Raw genomic sequence first — 17,382 nt, 5'->3', positions numbered from 1 at the left:
GACTCTGACCTTCAGGTCAAGACCTTTGGCTCATTGGAGCTTGGGATTTCTGTGGGATAGTGACGGTTATTTAAGACCGGACCGGACCAGACATTGAAATTTTGGCAGCACCGGTTCCCTCTATCTCATACTCTGATGATCGTGTTGTTTGGGCATCATCGATTCTAGGGTCTATGCCACCAAGTCAGCCTACGTGTGGTTGATTTCTTGATCAAATCAGCTAGATCGTGATCCTGAGTGGAGCTGGATTTGGAAACTTCATGCACCGGAGAATATAAGAGTTCTACTTTGGGTGGTTTTTCATAATTGTCTTCCCACAAACGTGTTTCGCCACATACGTCATCTTACTTCATGTCCAATTTGTTGTCGCTTCAAGCAAGAGGAAGAGGTAAGGGAGCCTCAAAATTTGAAATTTGTTTTTATTTAAAATAATTATTTTTTATGTTATTGAATTATTTTAATATGTTAATGTGAAAAATAAATTTTTTTAAAAATAAAACATTTTTTTTATTTTAACATCTTTTAAATAAAAATTATTTTAAATTATCAACGCTATTATAATTTCAAACCCACCCTAATTCTACGAGAGTTGAGAGATTGCAGTTTTGCTCAACAATTTGGTCTCATTTGGGCATCACAAGTTCCCACGACTTCTGGGGTACAGACATTATCTAATGCATATTGGATCTAGCTTCCGGCGAAGTAGCCACTACAATGGGGATGTCCGGCTCTTACGTGAAATTAAACATCGTATAACTGACTGTAAATTTACTTGAAAGAGTAAAGATAATATATAGAAGGAAATTTCTCGAATTAAGTGGTAACGTCAGGACATGAGTATTGTGAAATTAGATGCAGACGGAAACTCTCTTGGAAATCCAGGTTAAATTAGCTCCGGAGGTCGCCTTAGGAATTATAACGGTAATTGGGTGGCGGGCTTCATGGGTTTTACAGATTATGGCCCTGACTTTCTTCAACTTTTAGCCCTGAAACATGGTTTTCCGGTTGCCTGGGATCGAGGCTTTAGATAGGTTTTTTTTTTTTGGTATCTCGGACTCTTTAGATGCTTTACATCTTGTTCATGATGATCATATTCAGCACCATTGTTTCGGAGCATTTATTATGAACACAGAGAGTGAGAGATCACTTTTCATTAGAGTTTGTTTGACAATTTAATTGTAATTGCTTTTTAAATAAATTTTCATATTAAAATATATATATTAATGATTTTTTTTAATTTTTAAAAATTATTTTTAATATCAATACATCAAAATGATTAAAAAACACTAAAAACATATTAATTTAAAGTTAATAAAAAAATAAAAAAATTATTATTTTTTAAACATTTTTAAAACAAAAAAATAAACATCATATGCGAAGAGAAGCTAACTCTCGTGCAGATTTTTTAGCAGTCAAGATGGAAGTAGAATAGATGATTGAATTTTATATTTGGGATTTCCCTCTTCCGTGTATTTCTCATCTTCTCTTTGCTTCCTGAGTGCTAGCTATCGAAGGGGGTAAGGAAGGCTAATTTGTTCATCTTCTTTTTTCATTGTGCTAAAAAAAAAAAAGAATAAGAATTTTATTACGGTGATTACAATCCTGATTTTGATTGCTGTATATTCACTTTAATTTACCTTACCTTAACTAACACCTGTTGTTAAAAAAATTCATAATTCTACTATCTTTCGGTTCTGTTTATTTTTGTATTTTAAAAATATTTTTGAAAAAATTTGAATTTTTTTTACTTCAAATTAATATATATTTTAATATTTTTAGATCATTTTGATGCGTTGATATTAAAAATAATTTTTTTTATTTTAATAAAATTTTTAAGTAAAAATTATTTTAAAAAACAATTATAATTACACTCTAAAAAAACCCTTCTTTTGTAAAGAAAACTATTTCTATTCCAAAAGAAAAGAGAAGGCATGATAATGAGGGCAATCTTGTTGGGACTTTAAAAGACATGGCTTTGTAACGGGAGGGGAAGTTAATTTGCTTTGCTAAACGAGGTCTTGAAGAAATAAAAAGAAGTCAGATTTCAGTGTTTATTTATGGCAAGTTGGTTCCTGTTTGGAATATCTAAACCTACCCAATTCTGATCGCTTAGACATATTTGTACCTAATGACTCCAAATCATGATTTATAAAATCAATAGCATTTACTTTTTATTTTATTTTAATTTTTGACCATCTTACCCATTGATAAATAAGCTATACAAACAACAATTTTGAGAGATTTAACTCAACTAATTCTAGATTTGTTTTTAGAATTAATTAATTTGAATTTTATAAATTTCAGAGTTATTAAAGATTTATTTGATCATTAATTTCAAAATTTATAAAATTACTCAAGTTTAGTATAAATTAACCCATATATATTAATCTAAACAAAATTATAAGAAATACAAACAATGTGGGAGAGGCACCTGCCTAGAAAAGAGTATCCCGAATTCACCATGCCTCACGGGTGGATAAAAAGGCTTTTGTAAGGAGTATGGTAATTATTACTTAAATTGTAATAAAAAAATTTAAGCAATAATTTCTGTATTATTTTTAAAAATATTATGTTAAATTAAAGAATTTTAGACTTCAAACTTACTTATATAGATTATATAGATGTATGATTATTTTATATAATCTTAGAAAATCCAAATGGTTGAGATTCAAATTCATTATTGTTTGATTATTAATATTATAATATAATATAAAAAAAATCATATCTGTCCAACTCAAATTTATTATTGTTTGACTATTAATATTTTAATGTAATATAGAAAATCATATCTATAAAAAAGAATTAAAACGGTCACTTAGATCAATTATTAGATGTATTTAAGAAATATTAACTTTGAAAATTGAATCTAAAATATGAAGAAAACGGATGAAACTCTTCCAGTACACAAGGGAGACGAGTCCTTCCCCCCCTCGCTCTCTCTCTCTCTCTCTCTCTCTCTCCACTTGTGGGAATAGTTGGGGCTGGAATGCACGTGGTCACGTGGGCAAGGATCCAAGGCCAAGACAGAGACGTGGGGCCTATGCCAGGCTTGATCGGAGCCGTCAATGTCAAAGTCGCGCACATACAGCTGGCTGCAGCTGGCTTTTCATTACTGGAGGAAAGGAACATTAGTTGTCCCAACGACATGAAAAAGAGAGGGTTGGAGAGGTGATTGCCTGTGCTTTCATTATTCGCTTCTTCTTTCAGCATGGCCTGCCTGCCCTTTTATTTTTTACGTGTATTCTCATGCCTGAAGGTAATTAATTAGAATGTCAACGGAATTTATTTGGCGTGTGTGTTCAGCAACACAGTTCGACGTGTTTTTCTTCTAATTGAAGATTATTTTTTTATCAGTATATAAAAATCTAAAAAAAAAAACAGGAATTTAATATTATTTAAAATGAAAGAAATAAAAAAACAGAGTCTGATGAGCTTAGCTTTGAAGTGTACAGCTCATGGAGGTTGGCGCTTCGTTTTCGTCGAATAATTGTGCTGCTCATGTTGTGCTAACAAGTGTAAACCTGACTGCATTTGCTAGCAATTAGCATCTTGGATTTGTATATAGCAATGGACAGGTGGATTGATGGGTTTAAATATAAATAAATCCCAAAATATAATGCTGATTTTTTCCCCAACGGTTACTGTAAAAACACGATCCAAGGGGGCAAAGGCCCTTTCATCGCACCTGAGATTTGCCACCTCTCTCAGATTGTAGCGGCAAATGTAAAATCAAGCTGCTCGCCGCCGCTCATTACAGCCATAATTTCAAGCCTCGGCGCCGTTGAGTGCTCGATTCAACAGCAGAACACATCTCCGACTTTTCCAAAGAACCTTCTCAAGCTATCGATGTCATGTGTCTAAAAAAAAACACAACGTTACATGTCATTTCCCCCCGAAGATATGGAGTTCGTTGTTAATATCATTTGAAAATATTCTTTATTGTTAAGTAACTTTTTAAAAAATATAATATGATCCCTCGATTTATGTATCGAAAACAAATCATTAATTTTTTTTAAGTAGTGATTTGTGAAAACTAAAGGCAATATAAGAAGGAGATGGAGCTAGGGCAGAAAAGTATGCATGTATTTGTTTTTCCGAAAATGAAAATAGAAGGATTCAATTGAGGAAAGGTACGTGGACTCGATTGATATGATTTATAATTGAAGGACTCAATTAAGACAATAGGTAAAATTGAGGACTAATATGAGGTTTACCCAATAAAAAATGGAAAGGAGGAGAAATCACATGGAGGATCCTATACCTTCCTTCCTTGCTTTATTAGCATTTAGCAGAGTCTCTCCTCCTCCTGGTAAAGGGAGTGTATATAAGAACTTGCAGACTTCCATTTCTATTTCCACAATCCAGAGAGAGAGAGAGAGAGAGGCACATACACAGAGTTACTCAGAAATTTCTCTGTCCTCTCTGGGACTGAGGAAAGAAAAAGAAAACCGCGTTTCTTGGAAATCGCATGCATCATTTATCGACTCCATTTTGCCATTTCTTGATCTTTTATGCAAGAACGCCCTCAAAAGGAAGCAAACCCTCTCCGTGCTTGTTCTCTTTTGAAAAAGATAACTAACCAAGATGGTTCATTTCCGGTTACACTCCGGCGTTTTACTCTACACCCTCGTTGTTCTTTTCCCTCAACTTTGCCTCGGGATTCGTTCCATACCGACGAGGGAGACGAATACCGGTGCAGTTGAGGTACCAAACGGTTTCCGGTTCTCTGAAGCGCCGGATTACCGGAACGGGAGAGACTGTCCTGTTTCAACAACCAAGGGGCGCTCGGTTTCCTCCTGCGACCCTTCTTTAGTCCACATAGCCATGACTCTTGATTCTGAGTATCTACGTGGCTCAATCGCTGCAGTCCACTCGGTTCTCAAACACGCTTCCTGCCCAGAAAGCATCTTTTTCCACTTCGTTGCTGCAGAGTTCGACCCGGCAAGCCCACGGGTCTTAACCCAATTGGTACGATCCACTTTCCCATCGTTGAATTTCAAGGTCTATATATTCCGAGAAGACACTGTAATCAATCTAATCTCTTCTTCAATCCGGCAAGCACTGGAAAACCCATTGAATTACGCAAGAAACTATCTTGGTGACATGTTGGATCTCTGCGTGGATCGGGTCATTTATCTGGACTCTGATATTGTGGTCGTCGACGACATACACAAGTTATGGAACACCGCGCTTAGCGGGTCTCGAGTGATCGGGGCACCCGAGTATTGCCATGCGAATTTCACCCAGTATTTCACTTCCGTGTTCTGGTCCGACCTGGATATGTCTGGTACTTTTTCGTCGGCGAGGAGGAAGCCTTGTTACTTTAACACTGGGGTTATGGTGATGGATTTGGTGAGGTGGAGAGAAGGGGATTATAAGAGGAGGATAGAGAAGTGGATGGAGATTCAAAAGAAGACAAGGATTTATGAGTTGGGCTCATTGCCACCATTTTTGCTCGTGTTTGCAGGGGATGTTGAAGCGATAGACCATAGATGGAACCAACATGGACTTGGTGGGGATAATGTGAGAGGCAGTTGCAGGTCATTGCATCCTGGTCCGGTCAGTTTGCTACATTGGAGTGGGAAAGGGAAGCCTTGGGTTAGACTCGATGCTAAAAAGCCATGCAAGCTTGATCATCTTTGGGAGCCTTACGATCTGTACATCAGCAATAGCAAAGGGTATTACTATGCTCACAATGACCACCAGTCCATGGGATTTTTTACAGGCTCTAGTTACTTGTGATGATGGATTTAGGGGATGTGGGGTGCGTTGATTCTTTTTATTTTTGGGTTTGCTTACTGCTTCTACACGTTCTGAAGAAATTCTATTCTTTGATATATACCTGTGTACAGATTAAAAGGCTGGGGCTGATTTGGGGGGTTCAATTCTTTTTAAATGAATGAATATTCTTCGTGTTCATCTATCATGTTCTTCGCATACAGGATTTCAATTCCTTGTTCCTCAGGCTCCAGTGCTTGGAACAATTTTGTTGGATTTGATTTCTGTGTATGTGATTCGCAATCAAGAGAGGAATAACATACATACATTCACTTTGTTGTTCATTGTTTTCAAGTTCTTATGCCCTTTGTCTTCTGCTTTTTGGTTAGTCATTGAATAAATGATCAATCACTCACAGGATTCATCAGCGACTCGGAGCCAAAAAGGAAAAAGAAATGAATTTTAATTTGTCAAGCTCACGGGCTTTCTCGGGATGGGAAGGGGGTGAAGCCTAAGAGCCTGACACCCTCTTCTGATTAAAAATGTTTTCTGCAACTTTAGGCCCCACACGGAGAGAAGGAACCCGTTTGATGATGTGATTCCTTCCCATTTAAATTAGCTAGTACAAGTAGAAGTTGAAGTTTCACGTCTCGGGTCTTTTTAATTCCAGGAGTTGAAAGGAGCCTATCGTCAAGCTTCTGATACATTCAGTAATTAACAACCCAATTGACCTTGACTAGCAAGCATTTTCTCTCTGTTTTTTTTTTTTTTGTACACCTGTCTTGCCATTAGATCAGATGAATTGTAGCGTGGTGCTGGAGTGGGTGTATCAAAAAATTTATCCGTCAACCCACCTGGTCTCCAGTTCTCAAAATCTGAAGACCTCCGATATGGACTTCTCAGACGAGTGCGCAACGTATGCCTGTTCTTTTGTTGAAACACAGTTGATCTTAAGGTTTTAATGCTATGCTCTTTCTATCAGATGTCTCGTGAGGTGCGGTTGGGCAAAGAGTAAAGCACCTGCTGCTATGTTCTTACACGCCCCACCTCCACAAATCCATTTTTCTAAGGAAAGAAACATGAGATTAGTTATCAGACGGATATGATTGGATCTACCAGAAAACATCAATGATCGTTGCTTTGTTCAAAAACACTTTCGGGATTATTCTACAAAGCGGTCAAACGATGATGTATGGCTTGTAGCACATCAGTGAAAACACCATTAACTAACTGGACAAATGTTTTCACGGTTTTGCTGCTCATACTAAAAAGTTTAACGTTGGTTATTAAGGTATTAAAATTCTTCTACATTATTAACTTTATTAGGGATAAATAAGTTTTTTTTAATTTTCGTTTTAATTTTACAGTGAAATGATAAAAATATTCTTGGAAAAAAAAAATTAAAAGCCAAGAGCCAATTTTGTATATTCAGAATGGTTTTTATATAATTATCAGGTAAGAGGAAATTTGATATTTAACTAGGTGTAGAAAATAATAAAAAACAACACACATAGTAAAATAATCAGAATATCATTAAAAGCTAAAAATAAATAAAATTGATCACAGTGAGCTTTTTTTTTTTTTTATTTTCTCACAAAGGGTGTTTTATTAATTTCAGGTCGGCTAAGAGGCAATTGAGTCTCTTATATAAAAATTAAAAATTAAAAATTAAGAAGTGGTAGGTGCGTGCGTAGCATGTGTCGCCGTGTGGGAGACACCCCTTCTCGACGACAAAAAAGCCCTTTCACTGTATATTTAGAAGTGTTACCGCATCCTCTTTCTTTTAAGGTGGCACATGTTAGTGTTGGGTGATCGGTTTGTTGTTGGTAAGGTTTTTTTTTTTTGTATCAAATTAATATATTTTTTAATATTTTTAAATTATTTTAATGTGATGATGTTAAAAATAATTTTTAAAAAATATAAAAAATATTATTTTAATACATTTTCAAGTAAAAAATATTTTGAAAAATAAAAACAGTCGTAACCGTATCTCATTTCATCAACTCTTTCCATCCAATTCTACCTGGAATGAGTTCCTTTCTTGTGTTTCTTTGTCTATGAATCCATTTTGGCATATACTTTTATCATCACTACTTCCATACGCAATGAATGAATGAATGGATGATCCCAACCTCCTACCTTCCAATGCACAGTACTGCTACTATAAAGCCCTAAATAAAGAAGGCAACGAAGACTTTCAACGCAAGAAACAAGTTCAGACATAAATAAACAATGTCATTATTATTGCTTTTCTGAATTGAAAGGCATAATTTTTAATTATCCTCCAAGACTTCTACGAATTCTCGCGACATCTTGGTTAGAAATCTGAAATGATTTCTTCAAAACTTCGTCAGGCACAGAGGGCTTTGATGTGAACGCAGCAAAAGCAGCTATTTGGGTTCCTGGACTCTGGCTGCTAAGTCCAGACACAGCTAGTGCTGAGCCCATTGTCTCCAAGTTAAATAGAAAATGAATCAAACCTCTTGGAAACACAAAGGATTCACCAGGCCTTAAGAGTTGCGTGAACAAATAATTACTTGTATTAACGAAGCCCACAAGGAGGGTGCCCTTGATGCAAATGGTCACCTCTGAGGCCCGTGGATGGGAGTGGAGTGGGACGAGCCCATTTGGGTCAAGGTCGACCCGGGCCATTGTCAGGCCCATGGTGTTTAGCCCTGGCAGGTTAGTGACGTTGGTGACCTTGACACTGAAGCCGAAAGGGGTGGCTTTCGTGTTGCCTGGCCTGGACAGAGCTGCGGTGGTGAAATAGGAAGAAGCTGCGAGTTTTGGGTCGATGCAGGGAGCACCGTTCAAGTAAAAAGGTTTAGATGTATCGGCAATGCAATAATCTTGCAGTGGCTGTGGGTCTGCTTTCGCAGAGCCCAGCAGGAGAGCTAGGGTGAGGAGTGAGGGAAGCAAGGAATGACTGGTTTTTTCCATTCTGGGCTCGTCGGAATCAGTCTACAGGAGTGGGTTTGAATGAGAAATTGGTAGGAGTTGCATATATAGTGGGTGTTTGATGGTGATGTTTCGTAAAACTGGTGTCGTAATGTGGAGGTGGAGATGGTGATTTTGAGTAGCTTAAGAGCATTAGAGGAGGAAATAGCAAGGCAAGTTAAGAGTGGATTTAAGATCAAGTTGGCAGGACCCGCGAGACAAAAGAGAATTATTACGTTTCGAAAACTATAATATTCGTCAAGGAAAGTCGTGGCTCTTAACTTTGGTTTTTTTTTAATGATTCAGTGTTTGTTTTTGTGTTTCCTGAAGAGTATAATAGCAAAAAAAAAAAAAAAAAAAAAAAAAATTAAATTTATGTTTTTGCTGTTGTGTTTTTAGCTTTTATTGGTGTGCTTAAAAGCAAAAATAACAGCAAAACAAACACAAATTCGTTGTTCCATGCTAGATTGCGGTAGAATTAATTTTTTTTTAAAAATATATTTAAACATTGTTAATATATTTTTTTTAGTAGAAAACAATTTTAAACCATGTAAAAATTTACTTGATATAACTTAGTTTATTTGTTAGGCCTATAAACAACTTGAATGATCAATACAAAATAGTTTAACTAAAAAATAATAGTTTGATTTTTTTGTTTTATGATTCTTGAGTGTTTGTTTTTGTGTTTGACGTAAGGTATAACTCTTTGTAGCAAAAATAAAATAAAATAAAATATAAGAGTAAAAGTATTAAATTCATGTTTTTACTGAAAAATTTTTTTGCTTTTAATTGTGGGTCCACTACTAAAAGAAAAGAAATAAATAACAATAGAACAAACATACATTTAATTGTTCCGTATTATATTGCGGTTGAATTTTTTTTTAAAAAAATATTTAGATATTATTAATATATTTTCTAGTAGAAGAACTATGCAAGAGTTGACTTGATATAATCTAGTTTATTTGTTGGGTCTAAACATAACTTGAATAATTAATAAAAATATAGTTTAACTCAAAAAAATTTAAAATGACTTTATTTTTTAATTTTAAAATGACAACATGTTAAATTGATCCAAGTTAAAATATTAAATTCATGAACTAGGTTATAAGACCATGATAGCTCTATATAAAACAAATCAAAATAAATTATAAATTCAACTTTCAATTAATTCGATGTTGAAGGATGAAACTAAAAATAAATTAATTAAAAAAGAACCTAAAAAAAACCCAAGTTAAATTGCCAAACATGCAACCCGGATAATAAGATCAAAATAATATCATAGAAAACCCAATTTAACCTGCCAAACTCGTAACCTTGGTCATGAGATCGAGATAACCTTATAGAAAGCAAATAAAAACAAATCATGAACTCAATTCCTAATTTACCCAATGTTTAATGATGAAATTAAAAAAAAAAACCATTAGAAAATGACACAAAAAAACTTGAGTCAACACGAGTTAATTTGCTAAGCATTATTTCTAGGTCATGAGGTTGGGATAACCTAATAAAAAGCAAACCAAACAAATCATAAAGTTTAATTCTCAATCAACACAATATTAAAGAATGAGATTGAGGGGAAGTCAATTAAGAAAAAAGAAAAAAATGAATCAATTGGATTAACTTACCAAACTAGTTACCCGAGTCATGAGATTGAAACAACCCAATAAATCAAATCTAATGTTGAAGGACTCATAACTTAAATCATGAGATTGAGATAATCTCATAGAAATAAAATTGAAAAAACAACCCGATTGAACCTGAGTTAACTCGCCAAACTCGCGACCTTGATCATCAGATTAAGATAACCTTAAAGAAAGCAAATCAAAACAAATTACGAAGCTCAATTACCAGCCAATCCAATATTGAATGATAAAATCTAAAAAAAATTAAATAAAAAATGACTCGAGTCAACCCGTAAAGCAATATTCCTATATCATGAAGCCGGGATAATCTAATAAGAAAGCAAATCATGAATCTCAATTCTCAATCAACATAATATTAAAGGATGCAATGGGGGATACATTAAGGGAGAAAAAAAAAAACTTCAGTCAATAAGGTTAATCTGTCAAATCCATGACCCATGTAATGAGATTAGGAAACCTAATAAAAAAAATCTAATGTTAAAGGACCTGTGAATAGGGTCATGAGACCTAAATAACCTCATAGAAAAAATAAAATAAAAAAAACAACCCGTTTAATTTGGTAACCCTGGTCATGAAACTTGGATTACCTCATAAAAAACAAATTAAAACAAATTATAAAATAATATTCTCAATGGACCCAATGTTAAATGATACAAAAAACAATCATAATCGACTTGGGTTAACCCGCTAAATACTATCCCCAAGTCATGAATTGAGATAACTTAATAGAAAACAAATCAAAACAAATCATGAAATCTAATTTTTAATCAGTTCAATATTAAAAGATGAAATTGAGAGGAAAAAATCAATTAAAAAAACAAAAAAAACTTGAGTCAATCGGGTTAATCTATCAATCTTGTGATCCATGTCTTGAGATTGGAACAATCTAATAAAAAACAAATTCAATATTAAAAGATAAAATTACAAAAAAAAAAAAACATTGATTGAATTGTTTTTTTTTTTTTTTAAAAAAAAAAACAAAGCACTAATATTCCAATAAATAATGCTTTATGACAAGGATACAATAAAATCTCCTTCTCTTTTTGTTTTTGGTTAATGTTAATAATGACTATTATGGTTCTAAGAAAAAATATATACCTAATACTATGTTTTTATGTTATAATATATCTAAAACATGCTCCCAATTTTCTATTTATAAAACATAGTTTAGAATTATTGTATATCTTTTCATTATATATATATATAGCTAAAGCTAAAAAGAATGCAAAACCTCCCATCTTGACAAACAAGCTTCTAATCTTCAATTCAATCAAATGCATCTAAATTTTGGATCATTAGTTTCAGGCAAACTTTTTGTACATAAATCATGATATCTTCCAGGGTTTAGGATTTAAAATGTGGATAATATGGATAACAACAAGATTTTTTTGTAAGAAGGGTTTTTATTGGTTGGTTAATTGATCTAATTTTTAAATTTCCTATTTCCTATTTAATATTATATTGAATTAAATAAATAAAAAATCATTATCCCTTTTCCATGTATAAAATAAAGAAGTTAGAAGTGTCTTTCATTTTAAATTAACCTGGGTCAACCCTTATTAACCTACAAAACCCGCAATCTAAGTCATGAGACAATGATAATCTCATAAAAAAATTAAAACAAATCATGAAACCCAATCCCCAATTAAACAAATATTGAAGGAAAAAAATAAAAATAAAACATTTAAAAAATATATAAAAAACAACTTGAGTCAACATGGATAAATTTGTTAAGCTTATAAACCTAAATTATGAAAAATAGATTACCTTATAGAAAGAAAATCAACAAAATTCATGAAGCTTAGCTCTTAACCAACTTAATGTTGAAAAAAAAAAATTGAAAAAAAAATTAATTTTTAAAAATAACAAAAAAAAAACCTCAAGTCAACTCGCCAAACCTGTAACCTAAAGTCATAAGACTATGATAACTTTATAGAAAAAAAAAAAAAACATTGTGATGCCTAATTATCAACTAACTAGATGTTCAAAAAAATAAATTGAAAAAAAAATAAATTAAAAAAAAACCCGAAGTCAACCCAGCTAATCTTCTAAACTCGTGATCTAAGTCATAAGATTGATTTTACCTTATATAAAGAAAACCAAAAAAATTATGAAACCGTATCCCCAACCAAATCATTTTTTAAGGATGAAATTAAAAAATTATATATAAAAAGGAAAAAAAACAACAATAAAAAAAATAATGATCAAATATGACATAAGTAAAGTTGACAACCCACTTTGCTATTTTGACGAAGAAAGGCGAGAAAATAAGGAGAGAAGAGCGAAAAGAGAGAGAAGAAGAAATGAAAGAAGACTGGCTAACTAGAGCCACATGATAACTCCTCAACTAGTATGGCTCGTTGAAAAATAAAGATCATGTTGATATGATTCTTGTCGCACTTGTGCAGTATCGTTACAATCATCCTTCCAGTGCAGGATCTTTAGAGGTGATGAGTGAACTAATAATGAATTTTTTATCTTTATCAGTAAAAAAAGGATGGAGTTGCCTTCTAGTTTTTTGATCATCAGGAATCTTAACTAGTCTTAGAGTCTAGATAAGGGGACTAGCTGTGTATAAGGAGAATGTATCACCCCTAGTACTCATTACCTAAGATAAATTACATTATTTGTTTGTCTTAAATAAACTAAGGTATTATTGTGTTTTCTAATCGTTGATCTGTCTAAGGTTTTTAAGAAAAGCCTTGGTAAAGAGATTCTTATCTTATAAAAAAAATGAGCTAGAAAAAAAATGATTTTTTTTTTGCTCATGTTATTTGCGCGGGTGAGGCTTGTGTGTCTCAAGTTATGCTAGTTTCACCTGCATAACTAGTTAAATTGTGTTGCATAACTAGTCAAATTGTGTTGGTTTAAGAATTATTTTTTCAATTGTACTAGTTTGAATTTTTTTATTCCATTGTGCTAATTTGAAAAAAAAAAAAACCCATGAAAGGATATGGCTACTTATATTATCTTTTCGGACATATTTATTGTATCATCGATAAGTGATCTTAATCAAAGTAATTTAATCTGCCTTGGTTCAAGGTTTAGATTATGAATAAGACAGATTAACTTAGTTAATCTAAATTAATTCAAAACTATAACTCCACAAACTTTTCATGCAATTATTTTCTTTTGAATTGTTGTGTACTTGAAATTTAGGGGTAATTTTTTTTTAATATAGTATCGGGTTCACCATCCATTTATTTAATCTACAAGTACATTCATATACAACCCTTATAAATTACATGCATAAGCTTGATTTCAATATAATCATTAGTGAATATTATGACCTAGCCGATAGGAAAGGCTTGATAGCTCGATAACCCTCTTATAAAAACTAAGACCTTAAAAAAAAACACTTGTAAAAACACACAAGATCACGAACATTGTCATAAGTGTCTACCTCATCGTGATTTTTACATTTTACAATTATATAAACATAACCAATATCATTAACCATTCTACAAGCACATCAATATGTCCCATTTTGAACTTAATATTTTTTCATCAATTACTAATGAACTCACAAATAATACTATTGTTGTCATACATGTAACCACTCTTTAATTTAACTTCTATTTCATAACTCATCTTGTAACTTTTCAAAAGGAATTTATTAATATGATTTTTCACTCATTTGTTTTATGTTCATTGTAACTTTTCCATAACATGTTCTCTTTTTGCATCATATTTTATCTATACCTCATTTCATCTCTTGACTGTATTTAGTTTATGCTATCATTTCATTTCACAACACTCTTAATTTATGCCACATTTCACCTCTCCATCACAATTATATGTCTTCTCGGCTTTCCCAACCTTTAATTTTATTTTGTTAGTTCATCATATTACCCATTATATCATTATTAATTCATCAATAACAATTTTAATTCCAAAGTCTATGGTTTTTATTGTAGCTTATCCATATAATTTTTTTTTAAACTATGTATACTTCCAGTTTGTTTCTGGCATACACATACATTTGTTCCATTCTCATATACCTTATGCTCAATTTGACCCTTTCAATTATATCTTTCATCTTGAATATTTTCCAGACTCTTTTATAGAGTACATTTCAATATTTCTTTCCAACTTAAATATTTTTCATATCCATTTGTGACAATTTCCATTGTTTTTTCAATTCAAATATTTTTCATGCCCATTTATGTCATAATTTAATATTTTTTACAATTATTTCTCAAGCCCCTTTACGACATAATTTAATATTTTTCTAACCTTTATTTCTCATGCTCATTTATGATATATTTAATATTTTTTCATCTTAGTGTTTTCTTATGCCCATTTATGGCGGCATATTCAATTATTTTTTTATCTTAATATATTTCTTATGTCTATTTATAGTATATTCAAATATTTTCCCATATCCTATTTTCCTTATACCCATTTATAGTACATTTAAATATAACATATTAAAATTCCACCATTGTGGTCCTCTCAATTTTTCATATTATAATTTTATTTAATTCCCACATTTTAAATTGCCACATACTTATTTTTTTTTCTATACCTACAAACATGATTTGCATAATAATATTATTATTTTTTTTATCCCGTAAGCATAATTTATTTATATTAGTTCCCTGCCCCATAGGCATTATTTTCATAAAATTATTTGAGCCTCTATCCAAATGTTCGACTATGATACCATCAAATCTTATTAGTCTATGTCCAAACAACATGCTATATATGTATTCATAGTTTACATCCAAATATCCGATTATGATACCATTAATCACATTAGTCTTCATCCAAATGGAAAACTATATTTATATCCATAGTCTACATCTAAACATCCAACTATGATACCATCAAATCTCATTAGTCTTTGTCCAAATGGCATACTATATTTATATTCATAGTCTACGTCTATAAGTTTAACTATAATACCATCAAACATCATTAGTTTCCATCCAAACTAATGACTTTCTCACATGTCACAACCTCCATCTAAACGACCGACTTTCTCACATATTCTAGCATTTGTCCACATGGTCACGTAACCACTTAAAAAGCTCACCAATATGGTCTATTTTAAAATTCTTATGTTGTTCTATGATGTTGTGATTGTTTACCATTTACATGCGATATTTATTGTTATGATCGATTTAAAATCCACACTTTGATTTTTCATTATTGCAACCGATTACGATTTACATATGAATATTTGATGTTGCAGTTGATTTCAAACCATATAAAAACTATCATTGTTGTAGTCAACTACACATGAAATGTACATTACCACTATTATGGTTGATTACCAATCTCGTATAATTTACCATCAATATAGTCAATTACAAAATACATCTATGTTACCACCATTGTGATTAATCATAAATCACAGACACATTACCAAATCACATTCAAATTTATGCCTTGTAGGTATAATTTCTATTGATGACAATTATACATGACACATATATGTTCCATTGCAAACTAACAATTACTTAAGTATTTTAAATAATTAAAAAGGAAAGGAGAAGATCCTTACCTTGAGCTCTTGCTTTATATGCTCCTAAGAAGTTGACCCACTCCAAACGGTCCTCTTACAATTCCTAAATAATAATCAATAATGTTTGTGTAGCCATATATATCTAATTATTTGTCTAACAATCAATTCAATTTAATTCAATTCAACATATAATTTCACAAATCACCATATGCTTTGATATACTTTGATATACTCTTAGTCTATTTCGCAGTCAACTCAAGATTTAGTATTTAAATATAAAAATTTCACATCCAACACCCAAATCAATTTTCACACATTGGAACTATCAATTTATTATTAAAATCCATAATTTACTTTTCATTCCATTAAATTAATTCTTCATTTAGGACTTTTACATTTCTAAAATGCCAATTTCATGCCCAATGCATCACAAAACATATTAAACCTTGGATTTTCACATTCCTATATTTTCCAAAACATAGCCACAAATATCCAATAATACAATAATCTCCATTTCACCCTCATATTTATAATTTCATTTCACATAAAATCAATTAACACAAAAAGTTCATTCTTCGATCCAAGTTTCCAATTCTCCATCTTCATTATTTATTTTCGAACATATTAGCAAAAATTCTAGGCAAGTATATTAGCCACCTTTTAAACCAATTACCAACCATTTTAAGCATTGTTTAAAACACCAATCCTTTCACATCATTTTCATACTAATTCCTATATTTCCATCTTTCCCCATTTAACAACATAGCACATTATTTGGATATCCTATTTTAAATGAATTGAAATTTATACAATTTTTTCATTATACTAGTCGAGTTCAATTGTGTAACATGACCTACAACACCAAAATTTACATAATTTTACCACTTCTTATATTTCCATTAACCCACATAACCAATATTAACTCAATACCTAGTTTTTCTAATTTTCTAAGCCAACCCAAACATTCCCCCTCCCCACATAATTCAAAACATCCTACTTACATAGTTTAGCCAAGTTCCTCACATTCTCACCATTTAACACAAATTTCAATTTTCTTAACCAAAACATTCAAAATTTATTAAGCAAACATCATAACATTTTTTTTTAGAAATGCAAGGTGTCTAAGGCTAGCTTTCGCGCACTAAAATAAGTCCTTACAGCTCGGAGCTAGACTTTACACAGGATACTTTGCACCCTGCGGCCTCAGGCCTCAAAAGTTTTTGTTGGTAGGAGGATTCGAAGTTGAGACCGATAGAGAGCAAACCCCCAAGCCAAAACCAATATCTACTAGACCAACCCCTTGAGGTTAAAAACATCACAACACACATCAACCATTATCAACTCATATAAATTTGAACTTTTTTTTTTTTTTCATTTTAAATTTATGAATTCGGCTATAAAAAAACAAATTAAGGATATCCAAATCTTCTCAATTTTATTTTTATACATGATTTATTCAACCAAACATTATATGGAAATTAAAATCATTTCACACTTTCACATACCATAACATAACCCCTAACTCTTCGTTATACAATATACATAGTTCCTATAAGTACACTTTTAATGAACTCCATTAAGGCATCATAGTTTCTAAATTCCTTCTTACACTTC

The 17,382-nt window shown here is 32.0% G+C and overlaps 2 protein-coding genes across 2 annotated transcripts; one reads left to right on the top strand and one right to left on the bottom strand.

Moving 5' to 3' along the window:
- The first annotated feature begins 4,309 nt into the window (after nt 1-4,309).
- LOC118044797 (probable galacturonosyltransferase-like 9) lies at nt 4,310-6,062 on the top strand. Its single transcript, XM_035053284.2, has one exon. The coding sequence runs from the start codon at nt 4,585-4,587 to the stop codon at nt 5,740-5,742; it is 1,158 nt and encodes a 385-aa protein (XP_034909175.1). The 5' UTR covers nt 4,310-4,584; the 3' UTR covers nt 5,743-6,062.
- A 1,878-nt stretch (nt 6,063-7,940) lies between these two features.
- Nucleotides 7,941-8,715, bottom strand: LOC118044786 (germin-like protein subfamily 1 member 1). Its single transcript, XM_035053274.2, has one exon. The coding sequence runs from the start codon at nt 8,656-8,658 to the stop codon at nt 7,996-7,998; it is 663 nt and encodes a 220-aa protein (XP_034909165.1). The 5' UTR covers nt 8,659-8,715; the 3' UTR covers nt 7,941-7,995.
- Between the last annotated feature and the right edge of the window lie 8,667 nt (nt 8,716-17,382).

The sequence above is a fragment of the Populus alba genome, chromosome 10, assembly GCF_005239225.2.
Source record: "Populus alba chromosome 10, ASM523922v2, whole genome shotgun sequence".
NCBI lineage: Eukaryota > Viridiplantae > Streptophyta > Magnoliopsida > Malpighiales > Salicaceae > Populus > Populus alba.
This window is presented reverse-complemented; position numbering and strand designations above follow the sequence as displayed.

Coding starts and splice junctions, on each gene's coding strand:
- LOC118044797 (XM_035053284.2), top strand. CDS start 4,585: ATGGTTCATTTCCGGTTACACTCCGGCGTTTTACTCTACACCCTCGTT.
- LOC118044786 (XM_035053274.2), bottom strand. CDS start 8,658: ATGGAAAAAACCAGTCATTCCTTGCTTCCCTCACTCCTCACCCTAGCT.